We start from the raw sequence: 18,559 nt of genomic DNA, 5'->3' as shown, positions 1-18,559 counted from the left end.
TAAAACACGCAAACGAAGATCGACACCAGTTCACGTTCACAAACGTAGCTACACCGCCGCCACACCTCTTTTAATTGTTTGATCGATCCTGACGATAAATTTTGAAATCACGTAGTGATACTAGGCAGTCGTCCTGTAAATCATTTAACCAAGATTCTTGAATTGTGATGACATCACAATTACGATACATATTTGACTTAGTAGGAATTGAAGATAGTCTACTTTGTTGATTAGTGATCGGCAGTTAGAATTTAGCAGCTCGGGAATCGACATACGATTAATATTCATTCTCTTTAACGCATATTGCCAACCACCACGATGTCTTTTGTAGTACTTTTTCGTAACTTGTGCTGCGAATGGTCGTAGGCTTTTCATAAAAGCGCCTGAATAGGTTATGCGATTAATGGACATAATTATAAGTTAAAACAAAATGAAAAAACAGATAACTTGTTGAAATAATCAGATGGCAGAAACAGGTAGCCCAGATATTCAAGCAGGCCGCTAGTTTCAATTAACTCATAATCTATGCAATTACGCAATCGTTTAATCGAAAGTAAACAAATTGATACATGCATCGATAAATCATTTAATATCCATATGAAAAAGATGTATTATTCCAATAAGAATTCAAAGTTACGATAGTATACATATGTTGTTAAACTAAGCTGAATTTTAAATTGCTGAATGGTGGTGTTTTCATCTACTTAAGGAGAGTACATAAGAAAGTACAAATTAAAAATCTAGTTTTTCAAAATACATTTGAAATGAGAGAGTAATCGCATTAGTAACACTAAAAAATGTATTGTGGATATTATATTAATTTTAATGGTTGAGATCATGAGTCAATTGAAGCTAGACCACCTTGAAAAACGGCCGTCTACTGTTTCCAGGTTTTCTATATTTATTTTAAATCAAACACCGCTGTGTATTAAACCAACTAACTGATTTTTCTAACAACTTTAATCATGTCCGTAATCTGTTATAATAAAAATGGAGTTGAATAACATTTATACAAAAAAAGATTACTTTAACAGGTTGCCAATAAACAATAAACGTGCTATCGGGTTTTCCAATTTTCAATGTTACTCTGATAACTTTACAATTGTTTATTTTAATGTAAACCTACAATCAATTACAGTATTTGAATGCTTTTCAATTTATTATCAGTAGTCAGATACAATGTGATGAAAGAAAACTCTGTTTACTTTTTATATGTTTATTGTTGAAACTTCATAAAAACTACTTTATATGATATGTTAATGTTGGACATTATGTTTTGAACCCAGTGTGTTTATCCTTATCTAAAGATTTTAGCATTAATATAAAGTTATCTAGATGAGATACCTAATTCAATTTCGCAATGTAGTCAAGTAAGTATTGTTGACAATATAAAGACTATGAATATACATATATATATATATATATATATATATATATATATATATATATGTAGTGCTATAGTTTAAAACATAAATTCTTAAAAATATCGAAAAGAAAATTAACCATTACCAAGTAGACATTTTTGTTAATTTTTTAAATATTTTACTCACTATGATTTAAATTGTATTGATTAGTGATTTCTTTGAGAGAATAAGGGAAGCTCTACAGCAACGATTCAAATAGTATTTGAATAAAATCTATCTTTCGTGTCATACAAACATAACAGCTGAATATTATATATATACATATATAAATATCATAATGCAAAACGTTTTATCATCTCAATGATGTTGTTGTTGAATGTATACCAGTTTACTAAGAAAACAAGTCACAAAAACGAAAGAGAACCATATTATTATTGTTATCTTATTTTAAATAATCTTTTGTACATATATAGACAGTTTTATTTTTATTCCTTAAAATTATAGTAAACAATATAAAGATAAAAAACGATAGAAACTAGTGAGTACAAATGGAATAAATTTTTCCCCTTTATTCCTTGACTAAAAAGAAAAAAAAATGGCAACAAATTAAAATACACCAATGGAAAATAATAAAGTTTTTAAAAAAAAATAAAATGAAATAAAGTGACTTTTTTCATCAGTTCATTCAATTTTCTCACCTTTTTTTGTTTTATCTATTTTTGAATTACAATTCAATTTTGACAGTGAATATTAAAATAAAATTTAAATAACGATACTAATTATTGTGTATAGTATGTCACGTTTTATTATTAAAAAAAAAAAGAGAACAGTAGTAAATAATAGAATGACTAAAATAGCAATTCGTTAATGAACATAATCGATAAGCATTATTAACACTATTGTTACTACTATTACTAGTAGTAGTAGTAGTAGTAGTAGTACAGATGAGTTAGATTTAATCTGACAGTAGGATCGAAAAATGACATTTGCTTTTGTAATTTCCATCACTTATTGATATAATTTATATTGTATTGTATTATTGTGTGATTACTTTGAAAGCATTCTATTACCTACCTATTCCAAAAATAACATTTTTTTAATTGGTCGTTCTTTTAAATAGTTTGATAACATAGCAACAGGTTGAAAAGGACCCTATAACAGAGTATCAAGTCTTTTTGTTGTTTTCTTTCTCAACACAGAGCTACTCCAAATATATATATATATATATATATATATATATATAGTGATTAATTCAGTGAAATATATATTCATTTAACTGATCTTAAAAATACAGAATAGGAGTCAGCATGATACTCATTCTTTTTTAAGTAGATTCAAGTACGTGTAGATAATGATATGTATTTCTTATTCTTACTTTGACAGTCTTAAAAGATTTATTAGAAATTCTTAGAATAAATATTAAATATGCTGATTAAATTATGGACGATTTATGTTGATACATTTTGAATAAATTTTTAAAAAGAAAGAATTTTCTTATTGGTTTTTAATTTTGTTTTATGTTTTGTAAATACGATAAGTAAAAGTGTACTCAATGAATCTACAGTTCTAAGATAAATTTCACTCTTCTGGTGGTTTCAGCTAAAGAAACATTGAGAACACTAAAGCAATGGGCAGGTATTTCGTCTTGATTTGGTACGTTTTACCAACCCGCACATGTGACGCCATAAGAAATATGAACGTACAAGCAATACAGATTAAGCAATCACTTAAAATTCCGTGAGATATATTAACCGCCTTCACTAACTTCGTGACTTGGCATTTACTAATTTTCAACCTAAACGACTTCACTAATCACAACGTTGTACCAGAACTTTCAAAAGCTACATAAAATAATCATCAGACTATAGCTACAAAGCGGTTATATCAATTCTCAACTGATTTTACAAAGTCAATAATAAATTTTAGATTGCGGTTGATTTACATTTATCTAGAACTTCCGTTTCTGTCTTAAAAATAATTAATCAATATAATTTACTAGTTCAATTCCGTATAACTTTCTTTTAATCAATTCATATCTTAAAGGAATATCTTTGTTAATTACTGTTGAGATGACGTATATATATATATGTATATGCAAGTCTACTTATTCTTAATCTGTGTAGTGAACTAATTGAAGTAATAAAATAATAACAGAATGATAACAGTCTAAACCATTTCTGTCAGATAGATAATTCACTTAATGTGATTGATAGTAACATAGATTATTTATTTTAGTAAAGAAACTTATCAATTCTTAATTTTTATTGCCTCATTTGATAATTTATCTAATAAAGTGTTTATATCTTTGAAAAACTTCCTAAAAAATCATTGTTCCATCTTATTTTTTTTCTTCGGTTTATACCTCCCTATTCGCGTTTGGATGTACACAAATATTAAATTTTATTTGAGGATATATATATATATATATATAACCTGACAAAGATGAATAAACTGTTTATTACTTTAAAATAGAAAAAGGAGATTTTTCTCCTGCTTTGTTTGTGTTTTTGTGCACGCTTGACATGAATGCTTAACCATTCATTAAAGTTAAGCCAATAAAAAATAAGTTGAAAACAATCAAAATAATAAATAAATAAATGTATCACTTTTTGTTTTTGAAAATAATACAAATTCGTTCAATTTTCAATTGATAAGTTTGTTTTATTTAGATAGATTTACTTGGAATTTAATTGTTTGTTAATTTTGTTCAACGTTGATTACTTTTATTACGCCTGTTACTCTTCGTGGAGGAGCATAAGACGCCAAACCAAAACGTGGCATCAGTGCTTGAAGTCACTAACTTCTAGTCTGAACCATGTTGGTAGATGCAGACTACTTGGTTGGGGTCCGCGTGACAATCGTAACCAGGGGTTGGAGACTCTTGGTGACATGGCTCAGAATCGATCACAATGGCGTCGGTGTGTACACTCCCTGTCTTCCCTTAAACTAAGAGATTAAAATCACTTCATATCTTTCTTTCAACGAACTAATTCTTTCTTTCTGTACTATATCCTCATTGCAATCTTCCTCTTATATATTACCACCACTGAATTAACTACCTCTATGAAACCGGTGTTCATCTTGTTGTGCTAATGAGGTATGGCAACTTGGACCGATGCATATATATGCCTGGTCCTACGTTGTAGCTGACTGACTGATTATATGATAGGACGCTCAACAGCACTTTCTATCCAACCCTGTCCTGGGCAATCATTTCCATTTGTTTCCACTTGCTATTCATCCATTCCATATCTCCTTATATTTTTCGATGTAATGTGTTCTTTGGCCTTCCGCGTTTCTGCTTCTCTTCAAGATTCCAAAGTAGCACTTGACTCGTGATGCAGTTTGATGATTTCCTCAATGTTTGTCCTATCCATTTTAAATGTATTTTCCTAATTTCCTTTTCATATGGAAGCTGGTTTGTCTTCTCCCACAGTAGGTTGTTGCAGATGGCATCCGTTCAACGGACATTGAATATCTTGAATAGACAACTATTTATAAATACTTACAGCTTCTTAATGATGGTTGTAGTAGATCTCCACTTTTCAGCTCCGTACAGCAGGACTACCTTGACGATCGTATTAAAGATTCTCATTTTGATATTGGTTGACAATCGCTTTGAGTTCCATGTAATCTTCAATTGTAGGAATGCTGCCCTTGCATTTCCAATCCTCCCCTTTGCATCTGCATACGATCCTCCTTGTTCATCAGTGATGAACGTTGATATAAAAAGTTAATTAGCATTGTAGAGTGTCACAAAGTAATACGATATTGTCATATATAAAACATACAGAATAACACTTTATAATAGATAGAAAAGTGTTTTAATTTGTAATGAATGAATTAGCATTTAAATTACATTTTTCATCTTACTCGAGAAATAAAGCAAATAAATGTTTACCCTTTTCTATAATTTTATATTTTGAGATATTTGTGTAATTCCCCGTTGTTTAATTTCGATAGTCTTTCATGAAAACAGTGTATAATTTGCACTGTGTTTTTTCTTCAACAGTAGTAAGATTTTAAATCAGGGACAGTTATTTTTCCGGAAGTTTAGAAATACTCAGCAATATCCGTACACGACATCACTTTACATTGAACTTTCGAAAGGTATTCGATATATTTAAATTATTATGAATATAACTCCGTACAACTTCTCTCTATCTAAATGACAAAAAATGTTCTTTCAATAGTTTAAATCATGAGTCAGTTAAAGTTAGACCATCATGGAAAACCTGAAGGCACTAGACGGCCGCTTCGTCCTATTGTGGGACTCCTCAGCGATGCGCATCCACGACCCCGCCTCGTGGGATTCGAACTCGGGACCTACTGGTCTCGCGCGCGAGCGCTTAACCACTAGACCACTGAGCCGACATACAACGATGTTCATGTCTAACTTCAACTAATCTACGAAATTGAGTGACACATCCACTATTGTCATCAGTGAGTTATTATCTCAAAACAGACCTGGTTGAACTCCACTGGTCACAGCTTTTCTTTATCATTTTAATTGATTTAATAAAAGTACATTTACATAAAATTACGATCATGATTGATCACATCGACTGACGTAGCATAATTTTTTTGTTAAATATTCAACTGATAAGGTTTTTTCAATAGAACAATGAGAGGATGAAGTTGATCTGAAAAAATTGATGTATTTGCGCTATACATTTCGAACAATCTGTCAGGGCAATTTATATGAAAATTAATAAAAGTCAATTAAATGATAGTTTAAGTAAAGAAAGGTAACAAAGGGGGAGGGAAACAATTGTCGCGTTATCCTAAACCATAGAACGACTTAAGGATTACCAGGTTAAATTCAAGATTACAACAAAATTGCTTTTGTACACATAAGATTTTTGTAAATAAGCATTTTTAACTATTCTGTGTTCTTGTTGTTTTTCTCTTTTTTTCTTTTAAATATTAAACAAAATTGATTTATACTATAAATAAATATTCACTAATAGAGTGATACAAAATAGAATGCCGACAAAGAAAAAAACCCGACTGCTTTTATGCTTATGAAAAAAATTGATTTAAATTGTTATATCCCCATAAGAATAATGAATGGTAATTTTTGGGATCCATTTATGGACCAATAGTATGCGTATATTTTTATCGTGTAATTGTTATGCGACTAAACTATTCATATTCGTGTCTTTCTTATTATAAGCTTTATTTTGACCCATAGACTATTATTATATGTTTTACGATTCTTGAGTTATGGCCTGTCTATCAATTACTATCTCCCTTATTCACAGCCACCTTTGGCCAAATAGTGTACAAATGTTGTTGCATATTTTATGGTACGTTGTGGTCTGTCTGATTGATATATAAACCGAGTATGTTTCAAATAAATGATTCATATTGCAGAGGCTGAGGTTGGTGTTCTGGACTCAACTGGCTGGGCTAGTCGGGAAGCAGGACCAATGAGGACTCAAGGCTGTTCGCGCCTATTTTATGCGTCACTGGTTCGATTGATAATTCGCTTCTCTCTGATTGGCGGTATCGTTGCGTTATACAATAAACAGGGCACAGAGGTTCACAAGTTATAACATGAATATTTTCATGACAAAAAATATATCAGAAGGGGTTTTGTGGAGATTTTAGAAATTTCATTGATTGAAATCATGAGTCCATTGAAGCTAGACCACCATGGAAAATCTGGATTGGTTGAAGTTAGACATTAATACCGTTGGATGCCGGCTCAGTGGTCTAGTGGTTAAGCACCTGGCGCGAGACTAACGGGTCCTGGGTCCGAATCTCGCGGGGTGCAGTGTCGTGGATGTGCACTGCTGAGGAGTCCCATACTAGGACGAAACGGCCGTCCAGTGCTTCCAGGTTTTCCATGGTGGTCTAGCTTCAACTGACTCATGATTTCAATCAGTGAAAAAAATAGACTAAAGTAAATAAACGAAAAAATAAAAAAACCGTATTTGTTTAATAAGATTACTTTTCTTTTTTTTACCATTTTATTATTTAAATAAACCAGGCCTTATTTTAATGACTATGTCATATCTAATTACTGAATGAATATCATAGAATGAAACTAGTCTTACACAGAATAAATATAGAGGGCAGGAACTTTAAAATGTATTTTTAGTTAAGTATACCAAAAAAGTGATGTGTTATATTTTTGTAGTGTGAATAGCATCCATTTGATTTATTCTAGTTATTTTTTGCGTTCAAAGTATGTAAGCCATTTATAAATACTAAAATTCCTTTTTAAAATCATTTTATTTCACTTATATGTTATTGAATTGTCCAGTTATATATTTTTGTCTAGCATAACTGGTCTAATTGTAATCGATAATAAGTGTGAATGTCAACAACAGATTAGAATCTGAGGTGAGATTATAATTTATGGACATTCTTTGAGCGATGCTAAATTGACCTCGAGAGTGTCCATCTAATAACCAGTACCAAATGAGGGTTATAAACCTATGTGAGGAATTAGAATTACAATTTACAGTTGATGATTAAGGTTAGAAATTAGATTAATGCTTTTCATTACGAACTGACATCAGCTATATTAGCAAAACTCTATTTATCGAAATGGATGAATGAATTTCACGCCAAAAACCGTGACATGCTAACTTTTATGTGATTGGTTAGTCCATAAATTACAGTGTCGCCGAATCTGATTATATTTACTCTTGTTTCAGTAAGATGACTTTAAATTTATAAAGGTGTACATACAATATAGTGGAATACTTCAAATAATGTAACTATCAATATTCAGTTAATAATATGAACGGATAAAATGTGTTTATTTCCAGTTAGATTGTTCTTATCAGCTTCTGCTGTGATCTTTTGTATTGTTTTTGCATTCATCTTACACTTTATAAAAGAGAACATTTAATAAATAAGCAACAAGGTGACCCCCATATGACCTAAAAATAAAAGTTATGTTTCCTGTTTTATACTTAATAGTTTGCAAAATAAAACAATGTAATAGATAAGTTAATAAATGACATAATTTAAGTATGGACAGTCGAAGTTTATATTCTTTGTTTGACTGTATAATTAGAATTTTCTGCCTCGTAATAGCACTAGTTAATGGATACACATATCTGTAACGTAAGAGACTTTCATTCTGATGTTATGCTTTACGCTAAAGTTATTTATTGTCAACCGAAATTGTCCTATTTTTTAGATAATTATCAAACTATTTAACCCTATTAACAAAAATGTAGTATAGACAAGACAAAAATATGCGAGTAACATTTTATTTCCTCTAGTGGGCTGCACTCATCAATAAAAAATGTTTATAATCTATAGAAATCAGTAATTAATGGGTTACCCTTGATGTAGTAATGATAGACATTAACACTTCACAAGTTCACTGTAACTATGAAATAAAAACTTATTTTTTGAACGACACATTTTTGAGTTCATCAGGGAATGCCAGTTTCCTCAAGCCTACAGGAACGACTTGCTGACAAGTACCAAGTAGCACGAAACCTAGGTTAAGGGTTTTCAGTAGACTACCTGTAACCACCTAACATTCCAAATATTGTACATGATGTTCAATCATCTAGACTGGTGCTCGTATTGAAATTTGGTCAATAGATTATAATTAGCAGGAAAGGGTTTGATAAATATCACATTAGTCACTGCTCACTGATAAATCAATTGTTTAGTTTATAACTCTGAAACTAGTAGGTTTTATTTAGTTTTAATAGTAAATAAAATATCAGTATTTGCTGGTTGAATAAAAATGTTTCGAAGATATTTTTACCACACACTCGGTGATATTCTCAGTCTAACTGTGAAATAAAACAACAACAGTGTAATTCTATAACGAAGCTGAATGCAACCATCATATCCCTGATTTTTAATGTAACATGATACCAAGCTTATCAATATGAATTATTTTACATGAACATAAATTTCAAAATGGTATTTCTTGCTTATATTCAAATTTATTTCGATAATATTTTATTCGCTCTGTTCATTGTTGTCTTCAATTATCTAAATTCTAATTGATTTTCACTTTAAATTCACATGGTATTGTTTGTTTGAATCTTCCCATTGATGTTAAGGACTGCAATTGATCAATCTCTTATTGGCATATGTGGATCCGGTGCATATTGTTTCGATATTGTTTTAATTCACAAGCATTAAAAGCAAAGATGAATAGTCTCTATCAGTAGAATCCAGGATGCACGTTTCGTCCTACTTGGGACTCATCAGCTAGCGTTGGAAGCGAACGATATTGGGTTCCAGTCCCAGAGTGAACATCAACTCTGAGATACAAGTACATCCATCTGACGAGTCCCAAATAGGAGGAAACGCGCGTCCGGAATTCCACTTCTAGTCATCATCCATTCTTGCTTATAACGATTTTCATTTTGTTTTCTAAATATTCTACTCTCAGAAAAGAATGAAATTTTTAACTAAAAGATTTCTCAGAATTTATCTATGACTCATGAACTTAAATCCTTTTTTTTTCTTTCTTCATAACAATAATAAAAAAGAAAATGATAATTTTATTGTCAACTAATGTGTGTGAACCGAAATTCTTTGAAAAAAAGAATGAAATAAATTGTGGTTTATTAAATCGTATTTTGTGAACTGGGTCATTTAAGGTTATTAAAAAGATTCTTGTTTTTTTAAAATATAAATATGTAATTATTTAATTTCTAATCAACAATGGCGTGTGTGGCTAAAATCTGAAAAATAAAAGTTTCCTTATCTATTTAATATTAAAGGTGTCATAACAATAAGGATTTATGAGAATGAAATGAAACAATAAAATAGTTTAATATAATCATTAACGAATAGAATTAAGAAAAAAAGGGTATGAGATAGTGAGATGATTGAATATAATAATTACAATCGATGAATTATCTTTTCTACGGTTAAATAAATTAAGAATAATACTTTATAAGAACTTTCGTCTAAATTTAATTGAATAGTTTTACAGTATTACGATGATGAGTTGATATGAGACATTTAAGAGAAAGAATGTATTTGTAAAATCTTAGCGAATGAATTTGAAGGAAATTCAACGTTTCGCTAAGATTTTACAATTACATTCATTCTCTTTCATGTTTAAGAATATTACTGTTTTAATGAAAATTGGAGACCAAATGTTTCAATGTATAAAACTGTCTTGATATAGTTTAGCTATGAGATACATTACAGACAATTGTGAAATGACACATACATGCCATTCAGTAGTACTAATGTAAAAAAAAGAGATAAAAACCTGCATTCCACTTTTTAAACTGGTTCCAAGGTAATGATTGATTTTAAACATAGTTAATGCAAAGTAATTGCCAAATGTAGGGTTTGATTCTCAGTAAGATCATGTGAGTGTTGTTAGGGTGTCTTATTCGAAAAAGTACTTGGATATCAGTAAGTCTGTAGTCAAAACTTAGCATCAAGTGGGGCAATGTGGCTTTGTTATATGTATAAATCTTGTTTTCAATTAATCATCGTGTAAATGATACTCATTATCTTATCAAAAGTGTTTAACTGTCTTTCATGAACGAATGTTGAAAAACAAATATTTGATCAATTAATCATAATAATCAACATATAACCAGCTTTAGGTACACATTCAACTATTGATTTTTGTATTCGCTTTTATAGTAGATCAGTTTGTTAAGCTAGTATTACTTATATATCTCTGTTTCTTGTCAAGAGAGTTGAAAAAATAGGACTTATATAACATTGCTTTTATGGATTCCCCCTGGTTATACACTGCTTTATTGGTTTAGATATATTACGCTCACTTTTGAAATCTGCAGATGTTTAGTTCTTATTGAGATCATGAACTGATCAACGTTTGACCATCATTGAAAACATTGGTCCTCTAATGATTTCATTAAAACTTCGCAACCTCATATTGGTAATTATTATTTTCTCACTAGTGAGTAGCTTCGAGAGGAAATTCCCTGAGTGGAGTTCAACAGTGTCAGGTGTGAAGTAATTACACATCAAAAACGATTGAAGAAGGACGCTTAAAAACGTGGGTTGACTGAAGTTAGACATTAACGCCATTGGATCCCGACTAAGTGATCTAGAGATTAAGCGTTCGTGACTAAGACCGAAGATCCTGGGTTCCATTCTCACGTGTTGGGCGGTGAATGGGCAGTCCTGAAGAATCTTATACTAAAACGAATCAGCCGCCCAGTACTTCTACGTTTCCAATAGTGGTCTAACACTGATATGTTCTTGATTTCAATAAAACTCAAAACCCTTCACAACCCTATACTTTCAGTATTCAGTTGTCTCCAATATGACGTTTCCGTTAAGTAATTGGTTAAGAATTCAAATAAGTTAGAACAAAACATCTATCTGATGTATTCTAATTGTAGTAACAGTGAGGTAAGATAAATAAAAGCATAAAAATGTTATTTTTTATCGAGGATGATATATATTCATTATGAAGGTAGACATAGAATTATGATTGGAAAGGGATTACTTAACATGATAAGATAAAATGTTGAAATTGAAGTGAACTGTTATAAGGAAGACCATATAAACTGAAACAAAATAATTCAGGAGAAAAAGTTTTTATAGAAGATAGAACAGAAGCAGATGGCCGTGAAGAAAAGGAATGAAATTCCGGAAGATTAAGACCATGGTAGAAGAGGCTATTTTATGATTAATATCAGTTCGTGACAAAAAGTATCTGGAAGATAATAAGTTCATTTTTCATGAAACTTTAAAGAATTCTAAATATATCTAAATAACTAAACATTTGATAATTGCGTTTAGAATAAGTAACTTTAAGAATAATTAACGTTTTTGTTAATATGCTGTATATTATGTTTAAGCCATTAAAGAATCTTAATAAATGTATACTTGTGAGTATACTGAATACAATAGTCATAGCTATATATATATGCTCAGTATTACTTCATTATTATTATTATTATCATCGATAAAAACAGTCATTTCACAAAAACATACTTCCGGTTTATTTCTAAATTTTAGTTTATTGTTGTACACGGAAACATTACATTATATTTCATAATTAATTTATTGAATTATTTATTCAATTAACTTAATGATAATTAATAATCCTTAGATTAAGTGTTATCAAGCTGAATTTCAACCAGAAATTTTTCTAAGATCATGCATTATAAACGGTTTATTTATAAGTTTTCGATGGTAATTGACAATAATTATTAGGATAGTTTTCAATTTAACGAGATGTATTCACAGTTTAAATAACGAAACACGAGTCCAGTGCTTCTAGGCTTTCATCAGTGATCTAATTAAGATCAGTTGATGACTCCGCAATTTCCACAAATCTTCTTGTACTTAAAATTTATTTTAATTTTGTGAAAATAGTTTAGTTGAGTAGTAGTTTATCAAATAAATAACCTAAACAATTTAATATTTCAGGTTTTCTCGATGACATTTATTTTTTAAAAAAACAGTACTTCAAATTTATACGAGTATTCGTCAAAATTAGAACAAATAGTTTGATAAAAAATGGGCACCAAGTATAGAAAGGTCATTATATGTGAAAATTATATTTGAAATAATCTCAGTGATTGAAATTTAGTATAGTTCCAATGTTTCGTCCAGATAACTTGTCTGGACTTCTTCAGGGTAATAATCAAAATCATATACAGTATGACATTGAATTTATCATGGTATACAAAATTATTTACTTACGGGAATTGTTGAACAACATGTCATCATACTTTCTGAAAGTAGATTAGTTGGATAATTTAATTTCTTTTCATTTATTGAATTTATAGTATTGATTGATCTAAGTTCAATATTATCAGGATCTATTGTTACAAAATGTGTTGCACATGGCAATGAATATAATTGATCATGTTGTTGACTTGATAGTGTTTCTTGTCCATAATGAAACTGATGAAAAATATCATTTTCTGAATATTTCAATTGTGGACTTGTTGATTGTACAGTAATTAATGAACAACAAGTTGGTGGTGTCTCGCTGGTATCACTAGTATAAAAACTATTTTTATTATTATTATTATTATTATTTTCAATATTATTATGATTATGATTATTATTATCATCACTATCAGTGAAATTATGTTTAGGACATATTGAAATAAGATCACAGGGTAAAAGATATGAATTGTCAGAATCAATATGAGTATTATTTTCTCCAACTTGTTTATGTTCTTGTGGTAAATGTTGAGGCTTTTCAGAATATGCTGAAGTATAATGAATTTTATTTAATGCTACATAATTATTATCACTATTTATATTTGTTAGTTTATTTCTATGAAATAAACCTGTAGAAAATCGTTTTTTAGATGTATTTTTTTCAAATTCATTTTTATGTCTCACTGATGCATATAATATTGGAGATTTTATACAAGATACAACAGTTTGACTACTAGTTTTATTAGTGTCATAATTATGACTACTAATAACATTATTATTAGTAGTAGTATTTACAGTTTCAGTATTAGTTGTTAATTGTTTGCATAGATTGTCAACTTTCACGTTACAAGATGTATCATTACTATTATAATTGCTGGATATACTACTACAACTACCATAATAATTATTTTTATTATGAATTTGGTTAATTGTGCTACCAGTGTCAGTATGATGATATAGTTTTTTATGCTTGAATCTTGAACTTATTTGAGAGAGTTTTATAGTTTTATTGTTTTCTTGTTTATTATTTTTGTTTGATAATTTGGATTTAGTAGTGTTATTTGTATTTTGATTATTATCATTACTAACAGTGTTATTTGTACAGTTAGATTTTACAATTTTCCCATGTGCTCTTTTAAATCGTCGTTTAGTACGTGCCCATAAGATTGCAGCTGTCAATGTACAAATAATAGTAATGGCAAAAATGGCCAACAACAAAGAAATTACAATATTACTGATATTCATATCAATAGGTAGACGTACTGCATCCGATTTTGATGTATCAAAATAATCTGTAGACCATAGAGAATTTGTTGTATTATAAAAATTTGAAAATAATGAATCCATATCATTTGCTGAATCAGCTGGCCATATATTGTGTACACTAGGTGGCATGATTGGATCAATAACTTTAACATAAAACCAAGTAGTTGTTTGTAATGATGGCTTACCATTATCAGTCAGCTGTACACATAGATGATAAATTCCACGTCTAGCATCTGATTCAATTAATTCAGGAGTTGATAATTTCTGATAATCAATAAAGCGTGCACGAAATTCTCCAGAAAATTCATCTAAATGGAAATATTTTGAACCATTACAACTAGTATTCTGTTGATATGTAATACGTCCATTTTCACCAGCATCTAAATCATTCGCTTGTAATTGAAATGCCACTCTACTATAAATATACTTTCTTGACATTTTATTATTAATATTTTGTTTTAAATATGTATTATTCAGTAGTTTATAATTTAAAATTTTATCATGTTTATTTGTTAACTGATAAAATGATAAACTATCCCAATCGATTAACTTTATTGGTTGATAAATTAATGTTTCACCTAATTTTGGTTTTCCAATTATTGGAATGTTATCATTGATATCAAGTATATGTATTGTTAATGTTGTAGTGCTTGTTATTGGATTTGGTAGACCACGATCAATTGCATAAATAGGTAAATATATTATCGAACATTCTTCACGATCAATCGATTGTATCGATAATAAATGGCCATTATCAGTTAATTTAAAATAATGAATACCTTCATTGAAAATATTACATTTATTCTGTATTGAATGTTTCTCATCTGTTTTAGTTAGTGAGAATGAATTAATCAAAGTGATATGTGCTATTTGACCACCAGGTCCTGTATCAGGATCAGTAAATTTTAATAAACCTAAATCTGTACCAACTGGTGAATGTTCAGTTATACTTAAAGTGTCTGAACTAATTAGTTTTGGTCCATTATCATTAACATCTAATATTTGTACGATAACTGTAGCCACAGAACTCAAACGTATACCATCTGCTGGTCTAGGATTATCTTCTGCTAATACTTTAAAACGTAATAAGTCATTTTGTTCATAGTCTAACTGTTTATTTAGAAATATACTACCAGTTTGACTGTCAATTTTAAAGTACTGTAAAGCATTAACAGTAGGTACTTCTGTATTATGATCTATTTCCATTAGACTATAAGTTACTCGTCCATTTTCTCCACTATCTAAATCCTCAGCTGTTACAATTAGTAATAATTGATTAACTGGCTCAGCTTCACTTAATAAAATTTTATAATGACCTATTTTTGGAGCGAATGTAGATGATTTGAATTTTGGTGGGTTATCATTTAGATCACCTATCGAAATTGTAAGATTAAACTGTCTCATTTGTTTTGGACTAGCTTCATCTAAACATGTTATTGTATAATATAATCTCGGCGTTAATTCATAATCAATCGTTGCATTTGTAATGACTGTTATCATTGTTTTATCATCAGATATAGACATTTTTAATGGAACGTGCAGATTTGAATGATCCGAATGACATGTGACCATGTCACGTGATACTTCATCTTTATCACGGATCATAAGACGTAGAGCAAGTTGACCAGGTTCACTGTTCTCCGTAATTGTATTATTCAACTGTATAATTAATTGTGGTGGATTATCATTGATATCCTGTAAATAAATTGTTAACTGGGCTGTTGATGAAAGTGATGGATCACCGGTATCACAAGCAATGAATAATAAGTCTATTTGTCTTTCTTGAAATGTCTCATAATCTAAAACATTACGTAAATATAATTCACCAGTGGTGGAATGAAATGTAAATTTTTCCATAACAGATGAAAGAGTATTTGGGTTTGTCAATGATAAGGTGTACTTTATAAGACCATTATCATCTGAATCTATATCAGTAGCCTGTACCGTGTAAATTGGTTCATCAAACATAGTGTTTTCTAGTAAAGTTATAGAATCTCTAGATTTTTTAAATACAGGTATATTATCATTTACATCTGTAATATGTACAAGTACAAGCATTCGACCAGTTCTAGCTGGATGACCACCATCAACTGCTTCAATGGTTAGTTTGAATATTCGTTGATTTACATTATCATAATCAAGAAAAACACCTGGTTTAATTAAAAGACCTAATTTCTCAATACTTAAATTACTATAAACTTGGAATGTTGATATGACAGGTAAACTACCATGTATACGATATTGTACAACACCATTTGGTGCAGAATCAATATCTGTAGCTAATGGTAATCCATATATTATTTTATGCATGTTTTGAATATCTAAATCAGTATATTTAAGTCGATTATCCTCTGGTATCCATAATGAAAATGTCTGTTGTGTAAAATGAGGTGAATTGTCATTAGCATCATGTATTTGCAAATTTACATGCACTGTAATTGATTCAGTGATTGGATGAAAAAATAAAACATCTACTGTTAAATTACAAATAATTAAATGACAACAATTTAATGGCCCACATAAATGATCCTGACTATCACGATCAATTAAAGTTTGTGTATAAAAATCACCATTATCTGTTACACGAAATAATTGTAATAAAAATCCACTGGAATCAACTAATGTAGTACTAACTGAGGAATTGAGTATATTATAAAATGGAAAATTCGGAATATTTTTTGGAATGTTACCAATAAAATGACCTTGAGATAATTCGTCTGGAAGCATAAAATCTACAGTATATACATTTAATTTTGACCTGTCCGTACGTAACAATGATATTGATGATAGTGACGAAGATGATGATGATGATGATGATGACGAACCAAAACATTCGGCATGTAATAAATGTATTCCATAATTAATAAAATTCGTTTTAAGGCATAACATAAATGAGAATAATATAAACAATTTTGTCTGTAGTGTGAGTATTATAATACAACAATGTAAAGACAGCATGACATATTCAATAAAGCCATTAGAATTGAAGATCTTCTATATCCATAATGTACAATCCAAAATGTGAATAATTTTAGTTCATGAAGTATTGGATAGTACAATAAAAAATTGTTTAAATCACTCTGTGAAATAGAAACGAAAAAACAAAGTTACCAAAAATAACTTTTATTTATTTCATAGTTAATTGTCAAAAAAATATAATTTACTGAAAAAGGATTATGAATTACATACTGGTTAGTTGTTTGAGATGGACATATTTGAGATGAAGAATTGTATGCTATTTAACTGTATATATAAATTGACTCTCATGAATACCTTAAATATCTTTATATTACAGTATGAAGTGACAGTTGACTCTACATTGTTGATTGATCCAAAAGTCTACATACACGATGGTCAAATTGTATTTTTCAGGACTTTGTATGAGATAAGTTTGTTTCTAGGTTTCATTGGACATCTAAAATCGTGTATCTAAATATATTGGGTGACCTCTTGAACTGATTACTGTGTGGCAGGGAATATCATGTTATTTATTTCATATTACTGACCTCATAGTGTAAACGGAGTTATACCTCAAACATTAAACTAAGTGACTATATATCACGGTGCATTTTGTTATCTGCTTGAATATTTGGAGCCAACTGAAACCTATTTCATCTAGAATTTAACTCAGAGACAAAACAAGAGGAAGTGGATACATTGTGAGAGACGTTTATCCATGGATATGTTCGGATTTTCTACACTATTCATTAAATCATCTCTACACATTATTTTTTTTGTTGGCTTTAATAAATTTCTGTAATCTTCTGACATCATTTCAATAGCAAAACACAAGTGATTAGATTAGTTTTCATATTTACAGTCATTCCAGTTTAATGCTAATCAATAAAGTTAAAGTATAATAGATCAAACAATGTTAATTTTATTTTATACAGCGAAACATATTTGTAGTACATTACATATAAATAAGTGTATAGAGCTATTTTATTGTAACATTATATTGTTATATACATGACATTTAGGTATTAAAGAAAAAGGTATATTTTGCATTAGAATAGTTTAATGTTAGTAATTCGGATTAGTTATTTATTTAATATTACCGTAAAACATGTTCAAAACGATTAATTATGAAGAATATCATTTTCAGAATACATTAATATAATAATACAAACAGTCAAAATAACGCTATATCATGTATAACACAGAGCATCGGTTGCTGTATGTATATTTCCATGTGACTATTCGTAAAGTTCTGTATACCTGTAGGATTAGTTATCTGTGAATCAATAACGTTTGAGATCTATTCAGTTGAGTTAAGCAGAAGTTATGAAACACTGTATCTAGGGTCCACTATACAG

At 29.6% G+C, this 18,559-nt stretch overlaps 1 protein-coding gene across 1 annotated transcript in view; it reads right to left on the bottom strand.

Moving 5' to 3' along the window:
* The window catches only part of PCDHAC2_1 (putative calcium-dependent cell-adhesion protein), an 81,680-nt gene that overhangs the window by 50,764 nt on the left and 12,357 nt on the right, over window positions 1–18,559 (bottom strand). The window contains exon 3 of the mRNA XM_035730732.2: window positions 13,008–17,323. Coding sequence (XP_035586277.2) covers window positions 13,008–17,201 — 4,194 coding nt within the window. The 5' untranslated portion in view covers window positions 17,202–17,323. The remainder of the gene's footprint in view (window positions 1–13,007; window positions 17,324–18,559) is intronic.

Source organism: Schistosoma haematobium, chromosome 1 (genome assembly GCF_000699445.3).
Source record: "Schistosoma haematobium chromosome 1, whole genome shotgun sequence".
In the NCBI taxonomy this organism is placed as follows: Eukaryota; Metazoa; Platyhelminthes; class Trematoda; order Strigeidida; family Schistosomatidae; genus Schistosoma; species Schistosoma haematobium.
Note: the sequence above shows the minus strand (reverse complement) of the source record. Positions and strands in the feature narration are given on the sequence as shown.